Raw genomic sequence first — 26,210 nt, 5'->3', positions numbered from 1 at the left:
AGAAGAAACCAAGTGTGCAAAACTTTAACAGTCCTGAAAGATTTTAAAAAATAATATTGTCATCAACAAAGATTACACCAATGTGTCCTTTTCTATATTAAGAAATACATTTTAAAGGCTGACTTTCACTCAACTACAATTAAAGTTAACCTATCGCAGGATATCCAAGATAAAATCTGTCAATTCCACACATACCAAGGAAGACTGATAACAAAAGAGCGGTTTCGTACGAGTGGTCATTGCTGAAAGTGAAACAGCAAGATTTTTCAATGAATAATTTTGTTTTAAAGCATAGTATTATTGTAAAAATAAGATCCACTTGTGGAAGACTTACGTATGACGGCATGATACGTTTTGAATGCATTCAGTGATATTTCGACCATCTTTTTCGACAGGCACAATCCTGCATTTCACTATGGTGGAAGGAAATGAATAGGATTATGTGCAAGTTTAAAAGACAGTAAGAACTTTGTGTATTTAGAGCTCGTTAATTCCTACCTTCGACCGTATTATTCTTCGTGCAGCTAACAGCCGCCTGAGTCAAAGAATCGATTATAAGCTCTGGACAAAAATATCTAAGAGCGTCAAGGAATAAATAGCGAACAGACTTCCCTATAATTTTACCTACATACCAGCCGAAATAAGCTTTTCAGTATTATTCAAAACTACGTAGTAAATAGGCTTACTCTTACTTTACATTTGAATAGGATACTGCCCATAATAAGATCACGACAGGTCACTTTCTCCCCATCTCCGATCGAAGTTATCCATGTAGAAATAATTAGAATAAATATGCTTGTAAACAATGTTTCCACCTAGGAATCATTGCAGAAAAAGCCTTTTACTGCAAGATTTTAACCAACGTCGGCCATAACGATCTTTTTCTTTTCTGTAAAACTGCTGACCACATGTTGTTAAAGGTTCAACTCCTGCCCAGTTTCTTTTCCGTCAACTGCATCGAAAATGGCGGCGGTTCTAGCGGTTTGAAAACTGAATGGAGGTGGGGATTAAGAGATGGTATGATGATGCCAAAAAATGGGGGAGAGGAAATTCCGCAGAGGAATGCAAAGAAACATTTGAGAGTCTACAAGACTTATCAAGTTTTCTGAAGAAACTTGAGGTGGAACTTCACAAAGTGGTATGGAAGAGCTGTAGCCAAAGTTTTTTCTTGGCTGTTGGGGTGAGGTTGGGCTGGGGGGGGGGGAAATCAAGTTGGGATCCCATCTGCAACAGTTTTTCTCTGTTTTGTCATTGTATACTCAGGATTTTCTCCACTCCAACCCAACACTAGCTCTCAGGATTTAAAGTAGTGATAAAGGGCCCCCAGTAAACTAGTGGCCATATCAGTGTCTTTCTAGAACTTCAGAACATCCTGTTGTGTTACTATGGATTATTATTTTTTCATGCCAGAAGAGAGCCATAGGTAGCTTGATTTCACTTTCCCTTTTAGTCTCTAATTACTGAATTAATGTGTCATACCATGGTGAAGAGCAGCTACATGAAACTAAAAGGAACTGGTGTACAGTTTATATGTATTTTAAATATGATAGTTTAATATCTAGCTTTAATCTTAGTTCTCACTGTAGTCACTTTGCACGAGGTGATTGTTCTTAAAACATGAGCCTGTCTTGCTGTTAAGTTTTGAATAACTGGTTGATTCCTGAAAAAAAAACCAATCAGATTATTTGCCCTCTTTGCAGAAAGGTGACTCAAATGTGATTTTAAAGAAATTTCCAAGTGTGGGGAAACTTCTTGGACAGCTATATGAGAACAATGTTGTTTTATTGTCAGGTAAATGAGATAAAGGGTAATTAAATCTTTGATGTTTTCAGGCAAAAAATGCAATCCTGACCCATTAATGATTTTACAGATAATCAACTCTCTGGGAAAGAATTATCCCTTTCTCAATCACTGAGCCAGGCTTTTAGATATCATCACTGAAATAACATATGTTTTGAATGATTCAACTGCAATGGATCAGCAGTTACCTTACAACATCTCATAGTACAGGAGGTAGCCTTGAAAAATACTGTAAGTTCAAGGTGATAAAAAAAACCGTCACTCTAGTGAAGATTAAACCAGAATGGTCATCAAGTTAGGAATATTTTTATTTCGGGTCTTATCTGTAAAATAAAGTCAAACTTAACGGCAAAACTATAAAGTATCTAGGAAAATAGCAGGGGATCTCTTTGCCTTTTCACTGTAGATGTGTTACATTGTTACAGAGTGACGTGAACCAGGGTCAAGGGGTCCTTACAGTATAAGATGGTGTCTCCTGATTGCAGCTGTGTGAGATGTTGTGGCATGATTTGTTTATTTTTCTTACCTAGATGAAGTGTTTCAAATTGTGGTGAGATGCAGTTTACTTTTGTCAAACTGCTCTGCAGTACAAGAAAAGAATCTTAACAAAAAAGCAAAGAGTTGGGTACAAACTCAACTGAGACGTGCAACCACACCCATTCTTAAAAATAGTATATTGCACCACATTGGAGAATTTTGGGGCTACACAGCTCAAGAATCCTTAGAAATAATGTTGAAAAAGGTAATTTAGATTGTAAAATATTAGTTCAAATAATTTTTCTCATATTATCTGAAGTCATTTACTCATTTGTTTCCTTCTTTCAGTAATAAGGTTGGCCTTGAAGTAGAGAATTCAATTTATCAATCAATCTGTTATCACACTCCTGCTTCACACCAAGTGGTGCACAAGGCCTCTTAGTCTGCCACCTGCTAGCTTTGTTTTCTGTGCTATTTACACCCAGTTTCAGGCCCAAAAAGTCTGTTATGGGGTTAAAAATCACTCTTGTTTGACTTGTAGACCAAAGATAATATGTGTACCACATTCATTCTCTGACTTTTCTTTATTTTAAAACTCTTCCTCCAGTTGGTGTCATCGATGTGTCATGATTTAGAAGTATTACAAGGCTTCTTTTGGAATGAAGAAGAAAGGTATGTGACCACCAAGAAATTGTTCATTCCATGGATTCATTGGATAGAAAACTGAAATGTCAATGGATAGCCATTAGGACATGCATGAATCTGGAATAAGAGTCAGTATGTGTTCTTGCGAAAGCAACTTTGCTCCTACAGGTGCACTCCCTAAGCAAGAATACAAATGGGTGACAATAAATTTATAGCAAGGTCAGACAAAATTCTTGGTGGGTAACCTGCAATGTACCAGTCTCTTGCCCAGTCTGAGAAGTCACCGGGATAACCTTTGACGCATTCACAGAAGGCAGCCTTGTATTCAGACTTCAGCTCTTCATTCACTGACTGGCCACATTAGATGGACAGCAAATTCTTATTGTGATGTTAGTAAAAGAGACCTGCCATTTCAATATAATTCTTGCATGGGGCTAAGTGCGCACTAGTCACTTTGAATATCTTAAATATGACTGAACAGTTTTCTGCTGTTTGTTTACCTCTAATCAGTACTCTTGCCTTATTTTTTTCATCCACTTTAGAGAATTTTATCCTCAGAAACCAATATCAGGACTATGCTTAAAGGAACTATCTGAATTTTGCCTGCCTCTGATAACTATACCACAAGCAAAACCTTTGGTATGATTTGACATAATTTAGTAACTATTCTTATTTGACCATAAGCTGCGTCTCTAAGCCATCAAGTGAACCCTTTACACCCTAACATCAGTACATAATTCTTTAAACTGTTCACTATACATTTCCTGAGGTGCTGACAAGGAGAATTTTTGGATCAATATCAGTATCTGGGCAACTGCCCACCTACCCCTCCCCTAACCCAACATTAACCTTAATTTGTTGTCAATTGACTGTTGTTGAGTTAGGGGAGGGGTAGGTGGGCAGTTGCCTAGATACTGATATTGATCCAAATTTTTTCAACAATTACAAGCATCTTAAGTTATTGATCCCATCCTTTATTCTCATGACTTTATTGAGTAATCCAAGGTTAACATTGTAGGGAGAAATTAGATGTTAGTCGCTCTTAGGGGTCAAAGGGTCATGCATTGTTTGTCCTCTTACTTGTGGTATACAACTTTCTTGATCAGCATGTTCCTGTTACAATTTGATAATTTTTACTTTGTCTATTTTAGGTGGAAAAGATTCTTTGCAGCCAAAAAAGCTTGGATTTGGTGAAAAGGTAAATAATTTTTGTAAACTGATTTAAAAAGAGTCATGAGGAACAGTAATTGTATTTGTTACATAAATAACTGCTATTTCTGAATTATCAGTTATAAAAATTTTTAACTGGTACCTCTGATAAGAGATAAGTAATTTGCCATGGCCCAAAAATAAGAATTAGGTACATACTTTGTAGGGGTGTTTTCCAAATTTTCATTAAAGCCTTACAAACCTTATAAAGTAACATGAAGGAAGAAGGAAGGGTGGATTTAACTTTCATCATATTTTACAGTTGTCACAATGAAGGTTTCCTTGTCTCGGAAAGTGTCCCGCAAGTGCTTTTGCATGCTGTCTCTCTCAACAAAGGTGGGTTTAATATCTTTTAAAATAATCAAAGATCTGACCAGTTTGGCTATTTAGGGACGTATACACATATAATTATTCACTTATAAACATATGCACTTAAACACGTACACACAGAGAAAAACAACGTCATGAAAACGTGGAAATATATAACAAAAGAACGAAGAAAATCTAACAACTAGTTTCCATATTCAACGATGGCGCTCCAAATTTATCGGCCTTCATAACCTTTTTAATTCCTCTACGCATAACACTGCCACCTTGCATCCTAACATCCTAACTTGTTTCACGGTTTGTCGGTTGTTTTTTTTAGGGCTGTTTTTATCATATGATGCGCAAGTTAGTCTGTGGAAAAGGCACCAACCCAGCTTTGAATCAGAGGTACTCGAACAATCACATTAATAAGTTGTTAGACTGCTTTTCGATTGAGGTATATTTAAGCAATGCGCCGCATTTTATATTGATATATTGGCGCAATAACCGTGGGTTATTACGACTAAAGCTTTTAACTCACGATCCGAAGGTGATTGATGTACAAACTTTTGTAGTACAGTTTATTTGACCAATCAGAGCGTGGGTAGGGTCTCAGCTATTTTATCCAATCACACGAAACAATTTGATTCTAAACGTCCTTGTGCGCGAGAAAACGCAAGAAACTGCCACGACGGTCATGATGATGCTTTTGGATGATATTTAATCAGCACTCTAGAGTGGAGGGGGACAAGGGGGCGGGAACCCGGGAGAACTGGGGGCGGGAGAGAGGGGGAAGCGGGATCTATCTGAGGGCGGAAAGCGAGAGCAGAAATCAAAAAGGCACTTGTTTGTTGTTTATTACTGCTTGTCATCCAGTCAAAAACCGGTTCCCAGCAAAGTTTTTTGACTTCCATTTAACGTCCACCGAGGCGTAAAATAAATTTTACAAGCGAGAAAAGGTAATTTTTTCCTAAGGTTAAAAATAACTGCATAATACTGGTGAAATTGGATACCTATCGAAGTCGATTGCGTGATTAGTCTTGTTAGCGTCTCGCGAGCTCTGATAGTCGAAATTCTCGAAGCGAACAAAACGCAGTCTGCGCGGTCTGCAGACTGCATTTTAGCATGACCAATGTCACGATCGGTTTTATTTTTGTATCGGAATGGTTGATAGAGTGACGTGGATTTCTTATCGCATCCAATCGGCTAATCCGGGGCCACCAATGAAGGGTGGGAACTGTTCGTGGTCCAAGTGAAGAAATTATCAAAGGAAAGCCGGAGAAATTCAGGTTTCAACGAAATTGGAACCCGTGACTCTAATATCTACGCTACTAACAACTGAGTTACGAAGCCACATTTTGGAAGCTCGGCAAACCCGCCGGGTTCTTCGTTCCCCTAAAAGAATGTGATCATGAGTTTAATAAAATAAATCATATTTAGATTTGGGAGTGAAATTCAAGTGAAGAAATCATCCTCGCAGGCAAACTACAATTTTTATATGTCATTAAGCGAGGCGTCGTTGCTCATTTCGTGGCCACGTAACGCCCAACTGGTATTTGGAAGGCACGGGTTTGAATCCTGTTGAAGTCCGAATAATTTTTCAGGCTTCTTTACTGCATCTGCTTAAATTGCAGCGCACCTGCGACGATTGTATCTTCTCTCAGTTGAATTTCACCCGCAGGTCATCATATGATTTACTTTATGAAAATTGCGTTCGTTATGCATGGTCACCTGTAGATTGTTCGTGGGGTGACTTTTCGTACGTTATTCACCGTTTTGTTTTAAGTTGTGCGGATTATTTTTGCTGAAGAAATAATCACGAAATTCATTGACGAACGTTAGATGAAGAACCGCAAAAATACATTTATCTTAACCTCAGCTGATCTCAAACGTTGCGCTTAAATAAGGGAGAATGCCATGTTTAAACAAAAATTGTGCGAACAAAGAGGAAACAAGTTAGTTTATGAAATATCGCCGAGCTAACAGTAGAGGGTTTACTGACCGGAAACGTCAATGAAAAAAAGAAAGGTCTCAAAGAGAAAACGCAACCATGTGATCTTATGGCGCAGGAAAGATAAATATGATTAAATGTTAATTTGCCAATTTGGGTATATTTGTCAATTTGCTAATTTGGGCATATGTCATTTGAGATTTGAAACAATAGACGGTCATCAAAGTAAGCAGAGCGAAAGTAGAATGTGTGGAACATTTCATTATTTTACTCCATAACTCATCATACTTTCGCAATGAGACACAGAAAGATTCTATTTGTGTTCATTTTTCTGGTAGCTACGATGTGTCTTCTGATGATGTCCTTAATACAGACTGATTCCAAGCTCACACTTTCCCCCACAAATAAGTGTGTTGTGATTGTCGATCGCGAAGACATTGTGTATCCGTACTATGGTAATCGGTTTGGAAAACACTGTCTTGTTGCACTGGATTGGGGAGAAATGTGCCCTGAGTTGTACACAGAATTGGGAGGAAAATGTAACTTGATCGACAGTACAATTCAATGTCCTGATATTCGAAACCACGCAAAATTTCGCAACCGACAGGCACAACTCGTCATGACCAGAATGCTACGTATTTTTGACCTCATAGCGCAGAAACACAACATTGACTACTGGATATTTGGCGGGACTTTACTTGGTGCTGCAAGACATCATGGATTTATTCCGTGGGATTACGACATAGATATTGAAATGCCTTTGGAAGAATATGTGAAATTTTTCCAGGTCGCAGCAAAGGATTTACCGCCAGATATTTTCTTTCAGAACTCTATAAGTGATCCAACGTTGAATCCGGATGACCCAAGTGGTTACTACAAGCATGAAATAGTTGGTATCTACGAAGCAACTTGGAACCCAAGATTACGAGATAGATATAGTTGCTATAAATTCTGTATGTCCTACGGATGTACTTGGCATGATGGGCTCATGATTGACATGTTCGTGTCGCCTCACATGAACAGATCTGCCGTCCCGCGTAGACGAATAAGTTTCGAAGGTTTCACCTTTCCTGTGCAAAATGACTGGGAGGAATATTTAACAGAAAATTTTGGCGAGAAGTACTTTGAAGTTCCAATCCATCAAGAACCGAAAGAAAGTCCAGACGTGTTCCATGGATGCGAGGAACTCAAAGGAAGTTCTTAGAAGATCTCGCGATAGCGTGATTTCCTGGAGTGACTTGCAGAGATGTAACACGAAACATACTCCATTAAGAAAAATAACAAGCTGTATCAATTTCCACTCGCGCTTTTTTTATCATTGCAAAATTTTAAAATCTATGAAATTAAAAAAATAAAGAACTGAAAGAAAATAAAAAGAGACAAGGCCTCAATAAACAATAATCGCAGAATAGTTCTCTTTGTTTACTCAGTTATCCTCTCTTTGTTTCAATATGTTTCAATATCTTTCAATGTCCTCTTTGGTTTTTAAGTGATGTTTGTCTTTTGTTGTTCTTCAGTCTTTGTATCAGCATTTGCTGCGAAGCAACCTTCGTTTTCTTTAGTATAAAATTATTTTACTTTACGGTTCGATTTAGAATGGATCTTTATGACCCTTTATTACTCTCACTGAGGCTGTTGAGGTTTCATGGTTTTGATGTTTTCTGTATACCCCTCGCCTCGAAGAAGTACTGTAGTCCCTTCGTCGGTTTTAGAAGGACCTTTATCTAGTTTTTTTCTTATTACACTCGCTAACTGTTTCTTAGCGTAATTGGAAATTATTCAGCCAAAAAAAATCGTTTATTTAAAAAGGAAAATAGCCAAATTATGAAATCAACCGCGATTAAAGATGTTATGGCCGTGTTAGGACAGTCATGACCAGTTCACACGCTTCTTACCTTCGCCCATCGCCAGTTAGACATAATTACTAAGAAGGCCAAGTTTACTGACGTACAGCAGTGGATAAGGGCAGCTGGCTAGTGACTCCACTATTTGCTGAGGCTATGTGGTGGACTTTTTTTCTTTTTCAGATTTTAGATTTGATCGAGATATCATCCATCAAGAGGCCCTTTATTTCCAGAGATCAACTCAGGGATCTGATTTCTTCACGTAGACTGGTAAGTATATTTTAATCAATAATTTTCTTTTAATTTTATGTGACATTTGTTTGTTCTTCGTATTTCTCCGAGCTCGTTAACCTTTTTAGTGAAATGATTTCTTCTGATCATGTTTTCGTTGGAATAGCCTCGAGCTTGCGTGGAAAATCCAGAATTCTTTGCTGTTGCTTGGGGTATTTTAAGGTGAGTCATCACCGCACAGGTTCTGCTTTGTTATCGCCGTAAGCTTTAATTTACAAAAGTAACATTGTTAGAGCATCAGGAGCCTTTGGTTGAGTGTTGCCGGTCAGAATCAAATAAATATTACAAGATTTTTCTGAGGACGCGAATTAAATAACTGTAAACGCCCGAAACATTGTTTTTTCGATGGTCAATTGAAAGTTGCAGTAATCATCAATAAACGAAGTAGACTGGGGCCATCCGAAGTTGGTCCGAATCGTTTAATTTTCGAATGGTTTTGTACGATTACGAAATATTACATCCAATATTACGGACGCTTTTGTCAAATTTTGTAGGGAACGGTTATTGAGAGAGATGAGCGGGACCTGTCTGAAATATGACGGATTCGAATGAAAGTAAACGGTTCTAAGTCGAACGTAATCTTGCAGACGAGGAAAGAACCGCCTTTGCTTCTTCAATTTCTTTTCTGAAGTTTATTATACTCAGTTTTGCTAAATAACTCGACAGTTCCTCTTTCGACAAGACTTACTGGCGTTTTCCTTTCCTTACGTTCTCTACACATTATTTAGTTCATTTCTTGCTCGCTCTGGAGGAAGCGCACAAGTAGCAAAGCTGTCGTCAGTATTTGGGCAAATATGTGTCGAGGAATGTCAAGAGGGCCGCCAGCAGGTGCGTGACGAAATCAAACAGGCCGGGCGCACACGCGTACGTACGTACGTACATACTATGCACTGAATGATGTGTTCGTGCAAATAAATACATTTCTTCTAAATCCGCATCCTGTTAGATTTCCCGACGAAAAAAGGTGAAAAATGTCACATCGCTAGATCTATGCCGTGCTGATGTTTTAAAAGAAGTCCACAAGTATGTCAACTCTGTGGAAGAGATTCCGTCTCAGTTCATGCAGAGGTTGCCGACGACTCTGGTTTTCGTTTTTTTAATTTTTTAGCGAAGTTTAATTTGAAAGTTCAACTTCGTTATTCCACCTGACTTTTCTCTTTCTAGGTTCTCTCGACGTTTTCAGAAATCTTTCCCGACTTTTGTCAGCCGCTTGTGCGGAAACTGGCTTTACGCCCGCGCGGTGAGTATAAAGTCCTTTATTTAACCCTTTTATTCCCAGGAGTGACCAAGACATAATTTCTCCCTCCACTTTCAACATCATATCAAGTACACAAGTGATGAGAATACAGAAAAATATCAAAGGAGGGGATTATTTTTTAATCCAATGCCAAATTCTCAGAGCTAAAATTACGGCAAATGTAAAGCCGGCAATGAGGAGAGTTCCTAATTGAAATTCTGGGATTGGAAGGGCTAAAGCGTACTTTTGTAACCATGAAAGAAAAATCCACAGAAATTATAATATTAAGAAAAAAAAATAATTGACGGTCTCTTACCGAAAAGTTTTAACCCCCTCCCAACTTAACCCCAGCCCCAAGTCTTCAACAACGTTTGAATCACAGTGAAGCTAAGCACCTTACACAACCTGGTTTCTCTTGAGAATTTTAAGGGGCGTCAGATTCGCATACACAACGAATATTGTGGTTCACTCTTTCAGAGAATGATATGTAAATCGAATCACTCAAGCCTAGTTATTCAGCTGTGTCCTGTGTTTACTTTAGATGCAGCAGATGAGGAATCTGTCCTGACGAATTTGCAAAATATTCATCTCGATCTGGAAGAACTAACACGGAAATTATCACCAAGGTGTGTAGACATTTGTGGTCTTGCCATTAGTATCATTTGATTATTTTCCATTGCTTGATAGAACACAACACAAACAAAATCCCTGATATTGTCAGAATGTTTTGAAGTAACCTTTAAAGTTACTTTTTGTAATACAGAGGGTTTCTCAAAAGTCCCGGTATCTTTACTTGGGCCTAAAGCTTTGTTTGAAAATCTTTGTCTATAGAATATGATGTTTGGTGAACATCCTCTGGAAAAACAATTTGTTTTGAAGGAGTTACGTTTGAACTGTGGCGTGGTGAATTACCTTCAACTTGATGGATATTACAAAATAGCAGCTAATTTTTTTCATTTCAAATTTTATTCGGTTTATTTATATTCGGTTCTTCGTTTTCAGGCTTCTTACATGCATATTTTTAACAATATTCAAACTAACTGTCTATGAAAAGAACTTAGCGCCCTTTCTTCGTCCTGTTTATTTCATTTTCATCAACCTACATGCTCTCTCTTCGATTATTTTTCTAAGAAGACGCCAAGACGCCTATTGATTTTAGATAAAGTAATTAATATAAAGAGTTGGCCCAGTGGATTTAAAAGATTAAGTTGCTTAGCCTCTGAGTGGCTATCACTGAAAGACTTCGGCTTTTGTAATCAGGTGTATGTGTCAACCAAAATACGGTCATTTTCGTCTATAAACAACTTAATAGGAGAAGGAAAATCTATTTAAAGTTTCTGACACTTCGGTTTAGGGATTATGATACCAAGTTGACGATGAGCTCGTTATTCAATCTATGGGAAATTTGCGGTATACATTATTTAAACATATCCACTGGTTCCATCTGTAGTTAAAAACTTGATAGATTCCTGCGAATTGTTATCGCGATTAGTTTATCTCCTAAAAATGGATATCTTGATCTTGAATTTGTAGAATCTTGCAAAAGCAAGTCAGGAAGACTCGTCTCTTATATTCAAGTCATATTCGCATATCCGGTCGACTATTTTTTCCAAATACATAGTGATTATTTACATTATTTGAGACTATGATTCAGCATTTGATTGGAGGCGGAGACGTGATAGTGATCCAAATGCAAACGATCATCATGTGCAACTTAAATAAATCAGCATTAAAATTTCTGCTCTTATTAACGAGGGCGTGATCTTAACAGCTATATCGCCACAGCTATAAAAGGTTTGAGTACTGCATGCAAATTTCGTTGGATAATTTTTCAAGATATGTGGGAAACCTTTAACTTTGCAAGTTGAGTACTTGAGTGTCTGTTATCGGTTGACCCCTCGTGTACAGAGATCAAGTTTAAAAAGCAGAAACCAGATCGTTGTAGTCGTTCTCCATTAGAGATGTCTCCATCAAGCGCGGAACAATCAAAGGAAACATGAACGAGAGTAGTTTGACTTCAACAGCTGATGCGTGGAGTGACCTGACCACGCCAACCATGAAATGGGTTTTTCGCGGCCTTTTCTCAACAATCCTATTTCTTGGTTTGGTTGGAAATGGCGCAGTATGCTCAGCCATTGTTCTAAAGCAGAGATTGCGAACGACGGCGAATATGTTGGTGTTAAACCTTGCTGCGGCTGATTTCGTATTTGTGGCGCTTTACGCCCCGACACAACTCTCCTTTTTCGAGAACAACTACAGCTGGGAGATGGGTGACGGTGTTTGTAAGCTCACATACACAGTCTTACCAGCATGCCTTTGCGCTACTGTGGAAACTCTTTTATGTATTGCGGTGATACGTTACAAAGCTGTGGCGAGTCCGTTTCGTTTGCGCGTCGGAATGACTTATAAAACAACAGCAGTGGTGATATCTGTCATATGGCTGACCTCTTTGTTAACAGGCCTACCAGTTCTTCTTTTGGCGAAGACTGTACAGTACCAAGACAGGGTATTCTGTGACGAAATCTGGCCAGTTGGCAAGCCTTACCGTGAAGTTTACTGGGTTTTTATATTTCTTATCCAGTACGCCATTCCATTGCTGGCTATTATTCTTTTATCCATTGCTACAATCGTAAAAGTGAAACAGAGTCGCGCTCGTGTAATACCAAGTGCTCCGTCCATCAACAACGAAGCAAATTCAGTTTCCCATGTCTTACAAGCTAACGTGAGGCAAAGACAAAGGAGAGAGATCAACATGTCAAAGATGTTGACAGGTTTGGTCATCCTGTACGCAATCTGCATGCTTCCGCAGCACGTTGTGTTTTTCTGGCTTACGTACGGCAACTTGAAACAGCAGGAGTACTCGCTATACATTTTCACTATCGCTAATATGTTTCCGATCGCTAACAGTGCGTTAAACCCTCTTATATACGGCAGTTTACATAAAGAGTTGAAAAGTGGCTTTAAAAACTGCATTAAGTGTTCATAATTGAAGAGTTCTTGTCAAACGCCGAGTGATTTTTTCAGAGCTCTCAATCTATATAGGAGCTTTTACCTTATCAGTATTAACAGCATTAATCGTATTCATGTCAAGTGGTGCTTAGGTCTCAAAACGATTATGCAATCAATTTTTTTCCAGTACTCTTGACTCCAAACAAAGGGAAAAGCCTTCCGTACTTTTCTTCAGGAAAAACTTAAAGCATCGCAGAAGTAGATTTTGCATTTTTTCCAATTTTAAGTAAGCATTTAAAAAAACTGCGTCAGAAAATTTTTTTCACCCCTATGTACTTCGCTATTGAGTGACTGTTTGCAGCCTGGGAACCGAACATCCTTTTCACTTTGTAAAGTACATAAAATGTAATGTTAAATGTCAAATCGAAAGTCATTATGCCAAGTTTTCTGTAAGGATTCTACGTTGCGGACGGTGAGAAAAGAAAATCATTTATTTGTTTTGCTCGACCCCATTCTATAGTCAAGAGTTAAATCGGTTGACTGCATTTCCAATATTATCTTAAAACCTTAAAATTGATAAAAATGAATGCAATAGGATGGCCGCTAAGTAGCGGTAAATTAAGAAAGAAATGGCGATTATGGCAAAGGTTTTAATCAAGGTTTTTAAAAATTCAAAATATAACCAGAAAGAGAACGCGAAAAGTTGAGCCAAGGTCGCCAAAGGGGGTCAACACAATGAAAGTGCAATGCCAGTTCTCATGTCAAACGGTGTAAGTCTTCTCTTCCTTTAATGTTAATAATGCCTACGTTAAAATTCGTAAGACGACTGAATTGAATTATCTTAAAACATGAAAAACCTTACTGAAGTCAGTGTTGGACTGAAACAAACAAATGACAATGAACGTCTGCAATGAACCTCGCGATCCTAGCACCCTGACCAATAAAGATTAAATATGAAAGGTTAACGTTGTTCGATTAAAAAAAGTTAAAGATGAAATAAATAATCTGACAGTCAAAAGAATAAAGGAGTTAAGTTTCTGAAGAAACTGTGGCGCAACGTCGGTGGTGGATATTGCAAGAGAATATGGTTTTATCAACTGAGTTGATAATGTAAATTGGCCCTCGTAAAGAACTTCTAAAGCTGAGGTTTCGAATGCTAACATGTCGTCAGAGCGGATCAATATCAGTATCTGGGCAACTGCCCACCTACCCCTCCCCAAACCCAACATTAACCTTAACTTGTTGTCAATTGACTGTTGTTGAGTTAGGGGAGGGGTAGGTAGGCAGTTGCCCAGATACTGATATTGATCCGTCAGAGCGAGAGTCAAAAGGTAGTTTTTTTTACAGTCAAAAGGAAGCTTGTCTTTTTTTTACCTTTTTTTTTTTCTTTTTTTTTTTTTTTTTCACTGAAGAAGAACAGTAATAACTATCCAAACCCCACTATAAATTTCGTTTCAAGATTTAAATTTATCGCTTAAAATGTATATTCAATGAAAACACTTTCATTTTTGGGAAAACGAAAAAACATTAGTATTTCCCATAAATTATAACTGGTGACGGAAGCAAAAAGAGCTGTCAGAAGTGAAATGAATGAAAAGTCCGTGGGTTCAAATTGGGAGATTATTTTATTATCGTGAGAAACACGCCAACATTAATTTAAGTAAAATTTTATTTCTAGTTGCTTGAATCAGCCCCATCTGAACAATGAAAGGGGGAACGGCGCTCTCAGCTTTGAAGTTGTAATCTTCGTCTATCCTTTTAAATTCATACTTTCCCACGAAATGAGACCTTGGTTATCGGGCTTCTAGGTGTTTGTCTTCCTTAATTACGAAGGAACGATCCAGTGCAATCTTTGTAAGTGATATGTTTTGGTAATTAAAAAAATTGAAGTCGATGCGAGGAGCATTCGTTTGATAAAAGCCTTATATAATGGTAAGTGTAAAGATAAACTTGAATCAAAACTTGTCGATGCTTGGCTTCCTTACGTTAAGTGATCACTGAGGAATTTTTGTGTTATTCATTATTGCTATTAATATTGGTAATAGGAATGAATGTAGTCCAATTCAGCCAGTAATCCTACGAGTGATTAACAAAATCGGACAACCGCGAAGCGGAAGTCCGATTTGTCAATCACGAGTATGATTACATACAGAGTTATCTACACGAAGTCGTCAGTGTTGCCAATTAATCAAAACTAGACATCGGTTATACGTTTTCTTAGGACAAAAAAGAACAACAACATTGAACTCGGCGAAATGCGCGACAACAGTGTGCACACATGACGCGCACTGTCCATATTTCTTTACTTCATATTTATTACTTTGATGAGAGATTTCGTCTCTCGAGTCCATTTAAGAGGTGAAAATAACATTTTAACCATCAGTAGGAGTCACTCGCGACAAAATCTATTTTTTGGTTTCAAAAAAAAGAAGAATGAAAAAAGAATAACGTCCTTTTATAACGGGCTCGTTTGATACATAGGGGGGTTCCTTAGGTTAAACGTTTGTTTAGGTAATGTACGCCCGGGTGCAAACTCGTGTTACTCTTGGAGAGCAGCGATTCTATCAATAAATCCACTGTTATAGCAAATTATGTGATGTGAGTTAAATACTCTCTTTTCGTATTTTCAGTGAGTTGTTCAATGTCTGGAAAATACTTTGGTGTTTTCCCTCGTGGGAAAGAGAAGCATTGCGAAAGCTGCTTTTGAGATCGAGTAAAGAGGAGGTAAGATATTATGTTCATCTAAGTATGTGTGTTTTGGGAAGAAAAAACAAAACGATTTTTTCTCGTTGGACAGATGTTGAATTGTTGTGTCAACATTTTTTGCTGGTTTCATGTTCCACCTTTGTCGGACAAGCATTCTTCGTTAAAGGTAAGCAAAGGAAATCGTGTCAGAGTAATATACTTGTTGTTAATTTATTGTACTAAAAAAGGTCACAATATGTAGACAAATGTAAGGATTTAAAAGAACGTAAAGTACCTTTTTCCTATATGTGTCTAATAGGGGACGGCGGAGCAGGTAAAGTAGGGTTAATTCAACCTTTTTATGCAGCCCAGATCACGTGAAGGGCACCAACCACTGCCACATGTTGCTCGACCACCTAATTAACTTTTTGTCCCCCTCCCCTCCCCCCCCATTTTTCTCAAAATCCCCATTGAAATTCAATGAGTGATACCGTCATTTAAAGAGGAGGACTATTGTCTAACAATTATTCACGCAGCTAAACTCTTTTTTTTTTTCTTTTTTTTTTTTTTTTTTTTCCAGCGTTACACTTAGTATTTCAGGGCTTCTTTAGCTTGTCTTTTTTTTCCAGGAAGCTGTAAGAGAAATTGTTTATCCTATGCGTCTACTCAAGTCAAAGACCAGGCTTCAGTTTGCAGATATTCTGTATACTTTGTCAACATGCCCTGTATTACGTGCCTCGGAGGCGTCCATTTTGTTGAGTAGGCTGTTATTGGTCTTCCTATGTGATGCGTTGGGTGGCCATTTAGTGTTTACTGAGGTAGTAAAATTGGTAAGTGGGTCATAGTCTTGATACTGAAAGACTTCAGTCGTAAAAAAATTTCCGTAAAATACTATTTCCCAATAGAACTGAATTTCCCAAAATTGCCGTTGGCAGCAATTTGCAAAAGATCAAAGTTTGAACCAATTGTCAATAACAATACTTGGAAAGAACAATGACCAATTTCAAAATTCAATCTGTATCGATAAAGTATGGCAAAGTTTAGAATGTTCTTCTCCGTTTTCGTTTCAGTTCCTGCCGGAAGGTACCGCGGTGATACGTTTGTCATTTGTGATAGACAGTTTGGAAAATATTTTTGATAGAGAGGAATCTGTTTCCTCAACTGAACAGAAGAAAGCTCGACTCTTATTTGTCCAGGAAATAAAATGTTTATCTGACGAGGCTAAAAGGGAGTCTCTAGTGGCGACCTTAACTGAGTCAGAGTCCATGACCCAAACTGAAGAACTACTAACTAGAACCAAAACACTTATAACTGTGTTGCAAACAGACCACATTTAGGTTTAACCCTTTAACTCCCAGATCAAATTTGTCATTCTCCTTCCTGTCAACCATACAATTCTTATTATGTTAGCTCAGAGAATTTAGTATTGGATCAACTAATTACCCCCAAATTGTTATTTTTCTTTATTCTCATCACTTATCTAGTTGATATTGTATTGATATTGGAAGGAGAAATTCTGTCTTGGTCACTCATGGGAGTTAAAGGGTTAAGAGGATCACTAAAAACCTCTTAATAAGATTATAACCTACGCACTGATACCCAAAATCCGGAGCTTACCAGCGAGTTGTGTACGATATATCGAATAGTGATATTGAAAGAGAGAACTCGAGGGCTTCACTGAGCACCTTGGCAGGTTGGCTCTCTCTTTTAATGTTACTGTTGGAACTACTAGATTAGATAGGGACCTTTGATTTTGATTTGACGAGAATAATATTTGAAATTGAGATTTGACGTAACAGTGAAATGACTATTTCTTGTCACGAATTTATGTCTATTTTTATCCTATGAGAAGGTTTGAAGCTGGAAAACATAAATTGAAGTTATTATTGAAGATTATTATCGTCGTCCTTGCTGTCATCATCATCGCCGACTCCATTATGATGATGATCATCATCATCATTATTATTACTATTATATTGACATCATCAATGTGAATGTTATCATAGTCATAACATAAGTATTAGCATAGATACTATCATTAGTGTTACAGCTATCATCATCATTAACATAATTGTTATCATCGTTACTAATTTTGTTTTGTTTACTTTTCTATAGACATATCACATAATCTCTACAATTTCGTATAACCTTACCTTCGTTGGTAAAGATTATTGAAGATAGCTTACACTTAAAGAAAGGTTGTTTTTAAATTGTTTTAAGACAAGCTGTTGCAATAGCCAAAACACCAGCGCGTGCGCAGGCAAAGCTACCATGTTAAAGCAAGTCGCTGGTGGTTATCTAATTTGTCAAGGTGTATCTATCATAAAAGCTGTAGTTATATGCATTACACGACTGTCTCCTTTTGTGAAAGCTCTTCTCTATCTCCGGAAGAAATATATTGTAGGCTCTCTCTTCTGCTGGAGCCCACGCCCGTAAAGACTATAAGACCTAAACGTTCTTGATCGGCCGAATAATTGTTCCCGCGGTTGCACGAGTCCTGCGTGCAGTCGTTTTTTTTAATTTTCATTTTTGGAAGAGGAGACACCATGGTTTCTCGTCCATTTTTCCATTCCTGATGAAGTGGTCCGCTTTCATTCTTTTTTACACTAGTTTCTGTCTCAAAAGTCGAAGGTTTCCTTAAAAGGTATCTACTCTTCAGGCAAGTGCATTTGAACAAAAAATTGAAAACGTCCTTGAACTCCTTGTTCAATGTTCCGTATGCAATCGCATTGAGCGCACTGTTTGCTATTGGAAAGATGTTGGCTATTAAGTTTGCCATCTCTCTGTAACTCGTTTCGGTCAAATTCCCGTATTTCGACCAGAACGTGTACACCACGTGCTGAGGCAGCATACAAATGGCGTAGAGCAACACGAGTGCAATGAGCATGTTTCTTATCCGCTGTGTTTGTTTGGCTCTTCGTTGAATGGCCTTCCGAAAGACCTCGCTTTGAGCGCACGTCTCCATAGCAACTGGGAGTGCGTTTTTCCTTAAAGTATAGGCCGTTATGCCCGCCAAGATCGCAATGATACTCAAGGGCAACAGATACTGAATGCAAAACATTGATATCCAGTAGATTTCTTGAAACATTGGCGATGTCCAATACTCTGCGCAGTACTTTATCCCAGGCTGAGGCGAAAAGAATTTGGTGACAAATAGAAGAGGTAAGGCGGTTACAGCCGATGCAACCCAAATGACAGCTATTATCAACATTACCCGCCTCCTGGATAGCCTAGACTTGACTGGAAATACAATCGCGCGGTATCGGTCAGCGGTGATGGCCAGTAAAGTACCGATGGACACAGACAGTGACAAGGGAAGTATTATGTAAGCAAGATAGCACATAAAACTTCCAAGAACCCATTGATAGCAGTTTTCAAAAAAAATCATTTGCGTTGGAACGTAGACGAGTACGAGAATTAGATCGTGGAACGCAAGATTGAACGTAAATATGTTACAGCTGGTTTGAGTCCCTTTTCGTTTGACAATCGCTATGCAGACAACTGCATTTCCGAACAAACCAAGGATGAATATGATTGAATAAATTAGTCGCAAAGTCCATTTTAGGTACGCAGACCCGCATTCCGGTTCGAATGAGGTAGTGTTGTTCATCATCGTGTCTCAGTATGGTTAGCGTGTAGCTAGCCTGATTGGGCGACAAATAGTCCGGAAAATCATCGGCTGTCTATCACTGTTCTGACTGAGGTTCTTCTTTCCAATCTAAAGGGTAAAAAGGTGAAAAACACATGGATCTTCGTTCTGCTGTGAGTAGCGCACATGCATGCGTGGAGCAACAATTATCGTTGATATGTATCTTTCTTTCAGTTTAGTTATACATATTCGCCTTTCTGTGCTCCTCCCCACCTCAACGTCTTTACGGACTAAAGAAGAATTTCTTGGTCCGCATTTTTCTGAAGTTTTTGCATCGAAGTGGGAGTTAGAGATGACGGATCGACTGTATTTCTCGAAAAATACACTGGCGTCTTGTCGCAGCACAGAATAATAAGTTGAGCGCTGGGAATGAGGAAAAAGTAATTTTGTCTCGTTACACAGTAGGCTCTCGAAATGTCGCGACAAATCCCTGAAAGGCTTATGCTATGAAAGGTAACACTGCAAAACCATTATACAAAGTAAAAAAATTGGTACTCTCAAATTTCGTCCTGTTGTTGAGGGTTTATGAGGCATTAAGATGTACCTCACTTTGTACGCTTTGTTTCCAACCCGTTTGTTGACAAACTCACTTTATGCTTCTCTCAATGGAGGCGAAAATAAAACTAATAAGGTTTATGCACACCGTATTTACCGCGTAATCGTTTGACGCTAACTTTTCAAAATTACTATCGAAAAATGTTCAATCTTATACCAGAAAACAAGATCTTGAATTAAACTCCCTAAGATATTCTGTTGTTCGGAAACATATTTTCCAGGTATCCAGTATCAGTCCAGGAGCTTTAACTCATCCTCATCACTCCCTTGTACAATATGATCCTCTCAGATTTGCTCGACTAAAACTCCCTTCTTTGTGGTAAATTACACGTTAAACGTAACTTTATCGCAACGCTTTGTTATTGCAAACTTGTAAATCGATCAAAAATACGAATCTCATTGTTTTTCGTCAATCAACGTGGTTGTTAAAAAGGGATCAATTCGTTGATAACCATATGTTGTCGGGGAGATCTTTCCGTTCTTTGCGTATTTATCACTTAAAGTTATTGATTACAAGCTGTTAGATAAAGTGTATTTTTCATTGACGAGGACAGTGAGAAACAATTTCTTCTTGAGGTTCGGTTGTCATTTTACATAACAAACCTGTCATGATCAATGATTTTTGCCACTTCATCTTAACTTGCTTGCTAACCAATCAATCGTGGCGCGGCCGATTCTGTCCTTAGTTATTGTAGAAAATGGAGGGGAAAGAATATGGAGAAAGACTAACCTTTCTACTGGAGAATACTTGCAGGGGGTCAGCTAACGAAAACTGAAGAAAACTCATTAATGAATAAGAGCTCTCTGTTGTGTCTATGGTGATTTTTTAATAGCTTTTTGTGAAAGAAAGTTAAAATTATTTGCTTTATAGAGACTTTTTCATAGTTTGCAAAATCGATCGATGAGAACCTACCAACCAGATCGTTTCCCTTTTAAGGCTATGTAGGTAATTGTCAATTAATTTGAGTCATAGAAAGTCGATTGTGTTGCCTCCGTGCATTACATTCGGGGACGAAATAGGGACATGAAAGTTCAAGCAATCTTTTTTCATGCAAATTATGTCTCCTTGTGATTACATGAATATGTATAAATGTCAGCATTAATTGAAGTTTCTACTCTTCGGCTTCACTTAAAAAGTAGTGGATATTTGGGTCATAAATAAATGTGAACGTCACATTCATTGCACCCTTCTTTGGTAGTCATAGTAAAAGAAGGCGCTGAACGGTCCCCCAAAATTTTCCACCTGCGTTACATGGCAATTCATCGTTTCAAGAAAAACATGACTTGGAGCAGTGGGAAGTGATAGCTTATCTAAATTTTCGGTACCTGTTTTACACAGAATCGACAAAAATATGAAAATTTTTTAATTTTTTTCGGTTTTGTTCGACGACTTATAATTTCATTTCAGCGAAACTTATGACAAGAACCCTGTCACAGAGTTGTCTCTGCACAGATTCGAGAACAGCATAGGTCTTAATTCTTATTTTGTTTTTATCCTCGGCTGTTACACCTGTCAATGAAAACACTGTGCTTATTAAACACAGTGTTTTTATTTAAGTCACAATCAACTTGGTCTATTTTAATTCTCAAATCTGATTGGTTCGGTCCAATTCGTCATATCCACCTAGTAAGAACTACGGGCGCTTGAATGAAAACTTATCTTTTAGGTTCTGTTTGTAAATAATAAACCACAAATATAATTCTATGGCCAGTGTTACTGTCCTTTATATAACTGCTGATAGAAAAAAAATGTCTATTTTACAATATCTTTTTCCTTGATGAAAGAAAATATTGAAAACAATTCTCTGAGTTCAGGTTTCAAAGTGTCTCGCTAATATGGCAATTAGGCTACGGAGCTAGATCTATCGATCCTAATATCAATTACTCTTGGCGAATGGTTTGGTTTTGATTAAAAACATCTATACGCATCCCAGGGAAGGCAGGAGCGAGCGAATTTGCGCCTTTTTGACGACCATCTAATACCCAACTAATGTAAAGTATAATGAAACATTTGAATCGTACCTTTTCAATAGAATTTAAACGCTTTATCTTCCGGCACAATTAGATTCCTACTTGGGTCGCATTACAAAAGCTACAGGGAAGACTTGAAGAGATTCTAATTTTAACCCGTATCGTAATAAGTATGCAAAATTAAAAAAACTCCCTACGACATGTCAACCTGTCAATGTTTGAAGTTTAAGGTTGATAGCTCAAGCTGATGATACACACAAAAAAGCTTAGTAATCGTTAACCTACAAGTGTTTTTCAAGTTAGCCAGCGGCAGCTGTAAATTTCCCATCTTATTGCAAGGCACCTCAATGTCTTAGTCCGGGTACGGATGACGATTTCATCGAAAATTTGTACCTTTTTTCAAACCAGTTTTGAGAAATAAGTGATTACTGTCAGCCGTGACAGGTTTCATCAAAGGAACTTAATACCTGTATTAAATTTCAGGTGAATGTTCATGAAAAGCGTTGTTTTGACACTCTCAAATAAGAACGTTAAGTATCGGGATTTTCAATCTCTTGTTGGACAAAATTTACGATAATGAGTTTCATTTCTTGCCGCGAGATAACAAGTGTGTTTTCGTTGCGGGGTGTTAAGAACTTAAGGATATCATATTTCTTTGAATGAAATAAATTGCAGCTTTTGTTTTGGACCGAGCAGATGTTCACAGATTCTTAACGAAAAGTTTACATCCTCGTTTCACTTTCGTAGAGTAAAATGATATGCAACCAGTGCGGGTTGTCTTGGTTTGGTAAATAACTAACAAAGCTTGTCAAGTTTCTGTGGCTAGACAGCTGCGTGGACGCTAAACTAAAATGTGAAATGAAACTACAGAGGATTTAAAAAAACACACAGCGTAGATCTGTGTTTATAGGCAACATGCTGGTTTAGTGTTGGGAAGGAATGATTGTGCCTCAGGGTATACCAGAGCAGGAATATGGGAGTTAAATTCTTTTTTTTTAGGCTAGAGAACTAGGTATTCAAGTAATTAGCTGGGGAAGCCACTGTGGTCAGTTTTCTATCTTTGTTTTCAAATTTGAATTTACCTTTCATCCGCCGTGCAGAAAAGGTTTCCATGCTAAGTCCTGTTTAGAGTCTGGATAAAAATTCGCCCAAGCCATACATACGTCTTGTTCTCACAATTAGACTGAATTCCTCTTGCGGTCTGCGTTCTTCTGGCCCAAATAAGAAAGACAATTCCAGCATTTCAAATCAATCCTCGCAATATTCTCATCTTTTAATTAAAATTCCTTTCTCTTCATTGGCTGGCGATAAATGTCAAACTTAACACTTTATCACTTAGGCTTGTCTTTCATTCTCATCAAGGTAAACATGACAGGAAGCAATAGTTCTGCCACAACCCTTCTCGTTTGACGCAGACTAATTAGAAACATTTACGACACTAAAATTACTACAATTCCAAATCACTGCGGCAAATTAATTTTAATTGGCTCTGAATGGAAAGTATTTGTGTCATGTTTTCTCTAATTGTTATAGGGTATCTTGGAAGTGCCAAGACGAATTGGCGTTGGGATTTTTTGTGGTTCGATAACGATGCGTATAGATTAACAGAGGAAATGGTAATGGCAGATGATTGGATAGTAGTTTTGGTTCGATTTATGCAATTGCTTAAAACCATTACAAGCAACGGACGTTTTTTTTCTATTGTTATTGCAAAATTTGTACTCTTCTCCGATGAGAACGACGAAATGGAATTGGTTGAAACGAATGTGGTGTTTTCTCGACCAGGCGAAAAGACCATTTTAATGGTTTTCCCTCCCTCATTTAACCTTCGGGGCTCCCAGTGATCGCTAATGATATTGGATATCGTGATAAACTACCTAAGGGACAACCTTTATATCAAACAATCAATGGTTAATAATTGACAATTAGTATAATAAACGATTACTGAACCTGCTTCCGTACCTTAAAGGTTTACCTCAGCAAATCATTTTTGTATCCGTTCATAACTTGAAATAGTCGTTCTTGACTCGATTTTCTCTCTCAATTTCATATGAACCGACAGTACTGTTACACGAAACAATAAGAGGCATTGGAGGCTTTCGTATTTCAATACAGGGCATCAAGTTCTGAGGCCGACGCCTAGAGCACCACCTATTTCATTTTGCCTTATTAACATATGTTTCATTTACGGTCTCCGCACGATTTGGCTTCATATTGCAATTCAAGCTCATTATGGTCACTGAGCGATTTCTCAAACTAAGACAACGAAAGCAATACCATTAACAATTGGCTTTATTTCAACCATTTGTAGCTGTTCCACCATCTAGGAAAATATTCGTGCTCAGCACTGTAAGAGAAAATCACTAAGCTAAGTTATAATGACAAATCCTTCTACCACAAGAAAATGAGAAAACTTTGTTGCTAATAAGCCTTTAGCCTTGAGAAAATGAACAACATTTAGTAACGAAATCAAAACTCAGTTATCAGGATATCTCATCTACCTCCATGACTTTTAACTTTGGCAGTTGAACTCTAGAGACTTGTTTTCAACTTTAGGAAGGACATACTGTGTAATAAGAAATGTTTTGACTAACTATGCAAATGCATCTAAACTTTGCATAAATTGTCTCACTTAGTGATGTGTTCGGGGTCCAAAGATATAACATTAAAATTTGAAGTTTTCATTCAATCTGTACACATTGACTGCAGATAACGACAGCAGCTGGTAACCGATAGACACACTTTTTGAACTCTTTTCCTCAGCGGTAAGTTATTTCTATTCATCACATTTATTTTACCTTAGTAAAGCTCTCTTATGTAGGTATAATCCCTAACGCAGCTGAAAAGATTTGCTTAATCTTGGCTTTCGTACTAAATTTCAATTAAAATCGAATTAAGATCGATCAAGTGATATATCACTCAACAAAACTAAATGCTAAAATTTATTGTTCGGCTTATATTGAGTTCCAAGAAAAATCTAGTGGTCGATACGCATAAGACCTTGATAAATCTGATTACCATGGTAATTTTTCGATTTATGTTCCAGATATGAAATGGAAACCATAGGTTTTCATTTTGCTAAAGAACACTTTTACTTCCTTCGAACTTTTTCAATAACTCAGCCAATGTATGTCAAATCACCTTTAGGGAGATGACTGAATTGTCTTTCTCTTCGATAATATCCTCGCGATATTGATCGTCATTCCATCTAAAGCAAATTGTAGACTTGTAATTCCATTTACGTTTCAAAAGACCCTTGAAAACCATTTTGAACTCCTTATTCAATGTCCCATATGCGATGGGATTTAACGCACAGTTTGCCATGGGGAATACATTCGAAAACCTGAATATATACATTTTGAATTCCATCTGGTTAAGATTTCCAAATTCCATCCAAAAATACACAACATGCTGGGGCAGCATACAAATGGCGTAAATAATTACGAGTGCGAAAAGCATTTTGGTTATTTTAGTACCTTGCTGCATTCGCTTTCGCACAGCCTTTGTGATGACAAGAGATTCCCTTTTTGTATTAAACAGGACGTCACTTCTAAGTTTACAAGCAGCAATGGTCGATAGAACGCATATAAAAACAAGAGGTGTAATGTACTGAAGAAAAAAAATAGAGATCCAATAAACATTATCAATTACTGAATCTTCGGGCCAGCCTGGCTCTGAGCAGTACACCTGTCCACTACTACTCCTTTCTTCTCCCGCTACAAAAATTATTGGCAAAGCTATGACCAGAGACGTGACCCAAATGCCAGTGATAATCCCCTGAATTCCTCTCTCTGTCAGTTTTGCCGTCAGTGGGGAAGTTATAGCGCGGTAACGGTTAACTGTTATGGCCAGTAAAGAACCAATAGAGGCCGACAGACATAGTGGAATGATGATATAGGCAATCCGACACATAATGTCTCCTAAGGCCCAGTTGTGTTCATTCTCGAAAGCGGTCATTTGTGTTGGGACGTAAATCGTTACAACGATAAGGTCAGCACAAGCAAGATTGAAAGTAAAAAGGTTGTTACTCGTTCGAAGACGCTTGCGTTTCAACACCGCAGCACACACGATCACATTACCAGCAATGCCCACGACAAACACAAAGATGTATAAAAGGCGTAACGTCCATTTTAGCGGAACAGGCTCAGGAGAAATAGCCGTTGTGTTAGCCTCTAGCATTCCTTGTCCGCGGAGTTTTAACGGTTTTCGCTGATATTCTTTAGTAAAAACAAGCGTTCCGCATTCGGTAACATTAACAAGGAAAGGCTTTTTTTTTCAAACGCTGCCGCGGCAGTCGCAAATATAAGGCTTTATCTTTTATTTCATCCATAATAAAAAATGTTTTTCATGGTGTATTTTCTATTCTTGAAACAAGAATAATTAACCTTAAATCAGTGGGAGGTTTTCAGAGGAACTGTTTTGGTCCATTAAAATATAGTTGAAAGCCTGACTCGATCATTCTATGGAATTTCATAGCAGCCGTTTCACCTATAACAGAGACAAAATAATTTTCAGCTATTTTTCCTGTCTGAACTGGAACTTATTAAAATAAATATATTCATATATGTTTCATTCAATTTAATTTAAAGGCGTTCAATAGGATATGTACGTTTTCAAGCCATGGCGATGTTTAGATAAGTT

At 37.8% G+C, this 26,210-nt stretch overlaps 5 protein-coding genes across 7 annotated transcripts in view; 3 read left to right on the top strand and 2 right to left on the bottom strand.

Annotated features, from left to right (window-relative positions):
• The first annotated feature begins 437 nt into the window (after positions 1 to 437).
• Positions 438 to 17,722, top strand: LOC131791530 (Fanconi anemia group C protein). 2 transcript variants are annotated; one of them, XM_066159377.1, is made up of 18 exons: positions 438 to 460; positions 921 to 1,180; positions 1,701 to 1,791; positions 2,331 to 2,542; positions 2,885 to 2,949; positions 3,465 to 3,561; positions 4,074 to 4,120; positions 4,394 to 4,467; positions 4,778 to 4,845; positions 8,416 to 8,502; positions 8,630 to 8,685; positions 9,252 to 9,351; positions 9,688 to 9,763; positions 10,302 to 10,386; positions 15,340 to 15,433; positions 15,507 to 15,581; positions 16,024 to 16,224; positions 16,465 to 17,722. In XM_066159377.1, exons 2-18 carry the CDS (start codon positions 995 to 997, stop codon positions 16,729 to 16,731), a joined length of 1,881 nt encoding a protein of 626 aa, XP_066015474.1. In that variant the 5' UTR covers positions 438 to 460; positions 921 to 994; the 3' UTR covers positions 16,732 to 17,722. The 2 variants fall into 2 exon arrangements, with proteins under 2 accessions (XP_066015474.1, XP_066015475.1); XM_066159378.1 differs by having other exon boundaries at positions 441 to 460; positions 921 to 1,138; positions 16,465 to 17,720.
• Positions 6,604 to 7,786, top strand: LOC131791534 (ribitol 5-phosphate transferase FKRP-like). Its single transcript, XM_059108872.2, has one exon. It carries the CDS (start codon positions 6,684 to 6,686, stop codon positions 7,590 to 7,592), a length of 909 nt encoding a protein of 302 aa, XP_058964855.2. The 5' UTR covers positions 6,604 to 6,683; the 3' UTR covers positions 7,593 to 7,786.
• On the top strand, positions 11,296 to 13,856 carry LOC131791532 (galanin receptor 2a-like). Its single transcript, XM_059108871.2, has one exon. It carries the CDS (start codon positions 11,757 to 11,759, stop codon positions 12,744 to 12,746), a length of 990 nt encoding a protein of 329 aa, XP_058964854.1. The 5' UTR covers positions 11,296 to 11,756; the 3' UTR covers positions 12,747 to 13,856.
• The window catches only part of LOC131791531 (QRFP-like peptide receptor), a 21,780-nt gene continuing 12,938 nt past the window's right edge, over positions 17,369 to 26,210 (bottom strand). The window contains exons 1-2 of one of the 2 annotated variants that reach the window (XM_059108869.2): positions 22,652 to 22,782; positions 17,369 to 19,112 (exon numbers count right to left, since the gene is read on the bottom strand). In XM_059108869.2, coding sequence (XP_058964852.2) covers positions 17,739 to 19,007 — 1,269 coding nt within the window. In that variant the 5' untranslated portion in view covers positions 19,008 to 19,112; positions 22,652 to 22,782 and the 3' untranslated portion in view covers positions 17,369 to 17,738. Of the gene's footprint in view, positions 19,113 to 22,651; positions 22,783 to 26,210 lie in introns of those variants that run through there. The other variant, XM_059108870.2, reaches the window with a different exon arrangement.
• LOC131791566 (neuromedin-U receptor 2-like) lies at positions 24,702 to 25,748 on the bottom strand. The gene has a single exon (XM_059108915.2). It carries the CDS (start codon positions 25,746 to 25,748, stop codon positions 24,702 to 24,704), a length of 1,047 nt encoding a protein of 348 aa, XP_058964898.2.

The sequence above is a fragment of the Pocillopora verrucosa genome, chromosome 12 (assembly GCF_036669915.1).
Source record: "Pocillopora verrucosa isolate sample1 chromosome 12, ASM3666991v2, whole genome shotgun sequence".
Taxonomy (NCBI): Eukaryota; Metazoa; Cnidaria; class Anthozoa; order Scleractinia; family Pocilloporidae; genus Pocillopora; species Pocillopora verrucosa.
This window is presented reverse-complemented; position numbering and strand designations above follow the sequence as displayed.